This window comes from Coloeus monedula, assembly GCF_965178545.1.
Source record: "Coloeus monedula genome assembly, chromosome: 15".
Classification (NCBI taxonomy): domain Eukaryota; kingdom Metazoa; phylum Chordata; class Aves; order Passeriformes; family Corvidae; genus Coloeus; species Coloeus monedula.
Window position 1 is genome coordinate 3831973 of NC_138795.1, and position 7295 is coordinate 3839267.

At 49.7% G+C, this 7295-nt stretch overlaps 1 protein-coding gene across 1 annotated transcript; it reads right to left on the minus strand.

Annotated features, from left to right (window-relative positions):
• Positions 1-434: 434 nt before the first annotated feature.
• Positions 435-5331, minus strand: LOC309578662 (pancreatic secretory trypsin inhibitor-like; the record flags this gene model as incomplete). Its single annotated transcript, XM_082291426.1, has 4 exons — positions 435-510; positions 3114-3226; positions 3802-3836; positions 5277-5331. The coding sequence occupies 4 exons, from the start codon at positions 5329-5331 to the stop codon at positions 435-437; spliced, it is 279 nt and encodes a 92-aa protein (XP_082147552.1).
• Between the last annotated feature and the right edge of the window lie 1964 nt (positions 5332-7295).

Sequence of the window (7295 nt, forward strand, 5' to 3'; positions counted from 1 at the left end):
AGATGACTTGTAGGGCTCTTTGTCCTGGCAAAGGCTCTGGAGCAAGGCCTTTAGTGTCCTGTATTTAACAAATGCAATTTCAAGCCATGAGAATGATAAAAACCTCGTATTGCTTGAATATCGGAACTTTAGGAAAGGAAAACAAAATTCTTGATGCAAAAAAAGACCCTCCTTGTTGTGCCAGAGCCTGGCTCTCCCCTTGGGCACGTCCCAGCCTTGTCCCTGGGGCTCTGTCAGTAATTTGCTCACAGCTCTTTACAGGCATCACCAGAACAAACCATACTTTTCAGGAAGGTGCTTTAAGTGTCGGGGAAAGGGGGATTGCTGTGTGTGTAAGAAATCCCAGCACAAGACATGGCGATGCTTCCATTTTATTGGGGGTTTGAGCGGGTGAGGGGACAGCTTTGTGCTCTCATCTCTGGAACGGCTGCGCCTCAGTTCAGAGAGGAGCTGGCGCGGGAAGTTTGGCACATTCCTCTGTTCTTGATGCGCACGTGGCTGCTTCTTTGCCTGGAAGAGAGGATAAAATTGCTGGGGGGCTGCCTTCAGGTCCCTGAGACACAGCAGAGCCTGGCTCAGAGGACAAAAGCAAAAATAAAAACGGAAAATACTGCTTAAATCATCATCTAAGTGTTATTCACAGCAATCAAGGCCACATATTCTTGACAGGGAGTTCAGGGTTACCATGGACATGTGTTAATTAATTCCAATGAGCTCAAGAGTGCTTTCTGACACCTCCTGGCAGGATAATTCACCTCCGTGCTGCAGGACAGCACTGAGACACCTCTAATGCCTGTCTGACTGCAGACAATAAAGGTTATGAATTTGTTTTGTAGGTTTTTAGAGACAAAAGCCTGCCACTGTGTCTCACTTGGGTTCAGCCTGCTCCCAGCCTCCCCTTCTGATTGCTTCTGCAGCAAAAGTGAGAGAAATATTAAAAAGGTACCAAGGTACCTTAAAAAACTATTTTCTTTTTTTTTTGCTCAGTAGTGGACCTGATTACTCTGAATTGTTCCATTTTCACGCGGAATCATGATGTTCTTCTCTTTGGAAAGACAGATCCATTTCTCAGGTGCGTAGGGAAATGCTGGTAAAGTGATTTGCGTTTTGCAAAAAGCGTTTTGCATGCTGGTCACAGTGAAGTGACCAAAGGTGACAGGTGAGACGCTGCTGCCGCAGGGACCTGCCAGATGCTCTCTGTAGTTATTCCCAGACTCCCTGCAGGCTTCCAGCTCTTGTCAGACCAGTTGCACACACAAAACTGCAAATGGCACTTCATCCTGCCTCTCGGCTGACTTTTCCCCATGGACCAAGGCTTTATAGATGAAGACGCCCCATTTATCTCTGCCCCAAGACATTTGGCACCAGGCAGCTTCAGAGTCCTGGTGCCCGGCCCAGATGGCCCTGGCCAGGAGACTAAATGGCTGTTCCTAACCTCAGAATTCCTTCACTTGGGAACAGAACAGGGGAGCTGCAAGGCTCGGGGCTCTGACCCACAGGAGCAGCTGCTTGGAGCTTGCACAAATGGGAATTCTAAGAGCTCTGGGAATGCAGTGCCTGTCAACACAAGGTGGGTGCAGCACCGTCTTCTCATCCATCCCATCTGTCCTCTGACTCCTGGCCGGCTCTGAACACACCACCAGCTCAGTCTTTCTCTTTTTGGTACCCCAGTTTCCCTTCTTGTGATCACTGGATTCTCCCATCCCTCCGAAGCTGCTCTCTGCGCTGGGGAGATGCAGCATCCTGGATACCACTTCGCACAGCTGACCGTGGAGCCTTTCTCGCTCACTTTACCCCGCTCTTGGTCTGTGGCCAAAGCCCTAATAATGTTGTGTCTGATGAACCTCCCACCCCCATCTGTTGCACAATGCAGGGACAGCTGGTGCTGGGCTGCTGGCTTCCAGCAGGGTCATTACCACCCTGCCAGGCCGTGCTGGGTCATTAACTGTGGTGCCTTTGCTGAGGAGAACCCACTCAGCCTCCCTCTGCCTGACTGCATCATACTCAGCCTTGAAAGGTAAACCAGCATTTGAACAGGCCAGCAGCAGAATATGTGGCAGCAGCCTGGGTTAATGAAGCAAAAAGGGGACAACCCAGCTGACAATATTTATCCAGGCTCTTTTTTTTTCCCCTGGTGATCTGGATTCTGTTCCTTGCTCCTGCAGAGTTAGCAGGGAGGCAATGCTCCTGAAAGCAGAATTTGACTCCGCAAGCCCACTCATCCAGAGACAGAAAAGCTGGACTTTGAACTTCACAAATGTCTCTGCTGGTGGCAGATGGGCCTGTGAGCCTGATCACCAAAAATCCCTGCCTACACCATGTGAAGTCAAGGGTGAAGCTCCCTTAGCCCTGCAGACTGGGACATCTGGCTCCAGATAAGACTCAATCTTCCCAACAGAGATTTTTGAACCACTTAATAGCATTGAGTTGGAAGTAATTCCTTCACTTGTCTGACACAGAGTGCTTCCAATGTATAAATATACTTTAAATTACCTAGGGCCCAAGCCATATGAAATGCATCGAGCCTTGTCAGAGACACCCTTAGCATTTGGACCTGGCTTTCTGCTAGAACAGAGCAATCTGGCACCAGCACAGATTAAATATAAAGCTCATTCTTAAAAATACCCAGAGCAAATTGTATCCTTTCATATGCAGAGAAGACAGAAAGCAGAGCTCAGCTATAAATTCCTGGGGTGAAAAAACATAGTTTTTTCCTCAGCCACCACATATCTGAGGTCATCTGGAAAAATATCCTTCAGCCCGTGTGCTAGATCTGGGCAGACTTCGAGGACTTTGCCATTTGTCTGAGATCCTGGATGCCCGCCAGCTCTCGCTGCTGCTTGGCAGCTGCAGGTACGGGGAGGTTTTGCTTGTGGGCAGCGTGTGTGCTGCGAGCCACACACAATGGGCCCATTCCTCAGCTGGAGGCCACATGCTCAGAGCAGCGGGCGCAGCATCTGTGCGGGAGGCCAGATCCGTGCCAGATGTGCTGGGCTCACTGCCCACGCTCCACCCAGCTGCATGCAAGCAGCTTTCTTTCTAGGAAATCCCAGATATGTGTAGTGGCCCTCATCTGTGTGGCATTTAGACTTGCAGCAGGTCCAGATACTCACAGGTTGTGAAGGCACAACAGGCACTCGTTGCTGTACAGGACGTCATCGGTGCCACAGATGGGGTCAAATTCCCTTGTACACCCTCTTCTTAGGTTGAAATTCTCACAAGCTGCCTGGAGACACAAAAGGGTGATTTTGAAAATGTTAAACCTGTTCTCAATTTACCAAAGGAGCTTTGTTTTCACAGAGAGGTGCACGTTTTGTCTGTCTTGATAACCCATCCTCAGAGCTCCGCTGTGAGTGCTCAGAAACACTGGGACCGTCTACCACCATGTGCCTTGGCCAGCTGAACTCCACCTGGCACTGCTGCACACCCTTAGGAGTAACAGTAGAGAGTAAATAGTGCTCCATGGGCACTGGCTGAGCATGTTCTTCCCAGTTTTTATTTTTATGCCACAGCAATACCTGTCCTCACACTTGCAAGCCAGAGACTAAGGGGATTTCTGACCTTCTTGGCAGGTAACAGCAATGTTTAGCTTTTTAGGAACTTTTTCTTCACTCTTTGGGGGAAATGCAGTGGAAACCCAGCACCATCACTGGGGTTTTGCTGTGGCACAGCTGGAGAAAGGGGGTTTCCAGGCATTTTTGGGCTGCCAGCGCACTCTACTCCACTGTATTTAGCAATGGTGTCTCCTTCTGTACAGGTTAGTGCTGTCTCACTTGTGCCACACAAAACGGGAGACTTCACCTCTGTTCCTGGAGCTGCATCCATCTTGGCGTTTCCTAGAGAAAGAGGAGAGAGATAGAGAGAGAAGACACCTTAGCACCCATCACTCGGGCTGGTTTCAAGGGGAACAGAATAAAGACAGTTTAGGCTGAAGACTGTATGTCTTCACTCAAACACCTTCGTCCCAGAAAACAATTTCTTTCCTTGGATCTCCCACATTTCTCAGCTGGACCCCTCCCTGCTGGGTCATCCTCTTTCCCCTGGCAGAAACACTGTAATGGTGCAAGGCCCTGCCAAGGCAAAATGCATTTCTAGAGACGTCACCTGCCAGCTGTCAGGGAGCAAAGGCGGCTTTTGTCATGTCTTACCACGTGTCCATGAGTAACTGAGAAACTCCTGCTGACACTGGGCAGGTGCTGGAGTAAATCCAGGGCAATTTTTCTACTGTTCCTCGGTTTGTACCGCAAGCAAGCAGAGCAAAAGGCGAGTTGCTGAAGGTCTCTACTAGAAGGAGACCCTGAGGTCTCATATCAAAGCTGGTGGGATCAAGCCATGATTTTGATGGGCTTGCCCATGGAGAAGCTGGCCCTGAGCTGGCAGCTGGGATCACATGGGTGGAACACGTGATGGGTGTGTTTTGAAAAACAACCTGAATGTTTTTTGGCAAAAGGCGGAACTGAGAAGAAGATCCTGGGTTGCTTATAAATCCAGAAGTCATCTACATGGAGGATTTATACTACATCTCTGTTAACAACCAGCATGGCCCAGGAGCAGTGAAAGGTTTTGGTGCTGAGGAGCTGGTAGCCGCACCATTTAATATTACAAGGATTTTATTTTGGACTAGCATGGGTCTAGACCCAGCAGCTGCAGCTGACTATGTGCTCAATTCACTTGAAATGAGCCCAGATTTTGTGCTCAGACAGCGCTGCAATGGCAGCCTCTGTGCGGTAAACAGGATGACAGAGGACCTGCTTCAGAAGCACCCTCCTGTTTGGAATGAGCCCACTAAAGCAGGACCTGAGGAGCAGCAACAGCTCATGTTCTCATCCCTCTGCACCATATGGGATTTTGAAAACACAGTTGGCTTAAACATTGGCTTTGGTAGTGAGAGCTGCATTTTCCCTTGCATAGATTCATTTCCTGTCTTCTTGGATTTGCTTTTTTAAAACCAGAATAGCACCTATTCACTCTGAAAGGATCACACTGTCCTAGAAATCACCAGTTACAGGACAAATCCTACCCCTGAAGAAAGAGCGTCAGCCCAGCAGGTCTCTTCATTTTTGGGAGCAGGTGCACCCTTTCAAAGCCTTTGTTTTAGGTTTGCTCACAGGCAAGCCCAGGTTTAATGCACATTGGCCATTGCAGCATTCCCTGCCCAGGGCCACAGCAAGGTCCCAGCACCAGCTGGTCTCTTCCCACACTCACCTTCCCTGTGGCAGACCCAGGAGCTTTAGCAAGGAGAGGAAATGTTGCACTAAGCAAAATGTTGGACTCACCTTGGTAGAAGCAGAGCGCCAGGGAGAGGAGCAGGAAGACACCAGCTACCTTCATGGTCAAGGTGATGCTTTATAGAGCACAGCAGAGAGAAACCGGGACACTCCTCAGTGTCTCAGAGATCCTGTCTCTGGCAGTCTGCTGGGACATTTATACCTTTCCCCATTCTTGGCATCACACCACCCAGCCAGCTCCACCCTGCAGTCCTGTGGTGACAACATTCAAAGTACAGGGACAACACCAGGTGGCAACTGGCTCATTGGTGGGCGCAAGGATGAAAGCCTCTCCCAAGCCAATGGAGGTAACAATCCTTATCTCCAGCGAGGACTGGGGCCCTGTCCCAGGTGTGGGGGACAGCTCTGGGTCTGCACTCCAAGCAGTGATAGAGCAACTTTGTACAAGGAAGCAAGATTGGAGAAATGGGCAGGACAGCAGGGGAAATACAATTAGCAGCAGGGTGGCTTTGATTAATGACCCTGCTGCTGCCACTCTCAGGGTGCAGCTGTCTGATGAAGCCACCTCTGGGTGAAGATGGCTTTGATCCACACACACCTTTCCAGATGAGATCCACAGAGCAGAGCTGGGCTGTTGCAGCTCCCCTTCCCTCCCTGGGCAGGCAGGAATGGGAGCAAGGACTGCTCCTGGAGAGCAGAGCTTGGCTGTGCCTTGGGCTCGCTCGTGGCTGCATATTCAGTGCTGCTATTTTGACTGCGCATCTCTGATTGCAGACAGCAGCCGAAATGAGCCGCTGGGTCGGACGCTGCTCCCTTCCCCTCTCCCTGCCTGCAGTTGGGAGCAAACCCTGGGGATTTCCTGCAGTTACACCACCAATGGTGCATTGCAGAGAGTGGATCAGTCCCTTGGGGATTAGAAGGATTAATTAATGTTTCTAAAGCACTTTGATATCTCAGCCATAAATCACTGGAGAAGTGCAAAGCAAATTATTACTAATGGGGGCTTATGACTCAAAGACAGATTTTTAATTAGCTGAACAGGAAAAAGTCAATGCCAAGAGCAATTCAAGGAGCTGTTTGAGAGGGAGAAATCTCAGCTGCTCCACTGTCCAAGGTATACCCCATTCCCAACGTGCCTCTGGAGGGTGCTTCCCCCTGCTGTAAACAGCTCTTGTGATTTTGTTTCAGTGGTTATGGGGAGACTCCTCCTTCTTGACTGGGTTTGCCTCTGCTCTTCCTGGGCTGACCTGCAACATGAGGCAGCAAGAACTGCACCTAGTGGCATCTGTTATTTTAGTAACTCAGAGAGTAAAGCTGGCTTTGGGTATGACCTGCTCAGCAGCTCTCAGGAGGTGGGCTGGGTGTTAGTGGACCTTTGAGCACAGACAACAATCCTTTAGCGTGCCTGGGACAGTGGTTCAGGTGGTGTTATCGCCCTCTGAGGAGCAAGGGAGGGAGGGATGATAATTTTTTATAGCTGAAAGAGGTCTGTCTCAGACCAACACTGTCCCCTGTTACTTGCCAGGTCTACAGTGTGAGTAGAACCTCTAAGTGCCAATAGGTGTTTTGGGCTCACTTCCCAAAGCTAGAAGGGGACTCAGCAAGGGCATTGGTGGTCACAGACCAGGGCAGCTGGGGAGAAGATTTTCCTCTTCCATCTAACACATGTAAATAGCGCAGTGCTGAAAAAAGTTCATCTGATTACCCATGTTTGGGATGTGACCACTCCTGGTAAAACACATTTTTCAGTTTAGAGATCCTTGCTGTAGCCAGGAAATGTGATAATTTGGATTGTCCAGCAACAGAAAAGTTTTTCCTCAGATTCCTTGGCATCCAGGCACATTTCCAAACTTGAGCTTGATGGGTAAATCCTCAGTGTTTATGCTCTGCAGGTGGCAACTGTTGGCTGCTGGGGCATTTCAAGTGTGTATAACGCCATGGTTTTCTCCTTCCTCCAGAAGTCAGAGGCATCAAAGCACAGGCAGGCTGCTGACCTTCCCCTGCCTCCTGGACACTTCTCTCTTCATCCTCTTACTGCTTAGGCTCCTGATAGCTTTGCACTGGCTG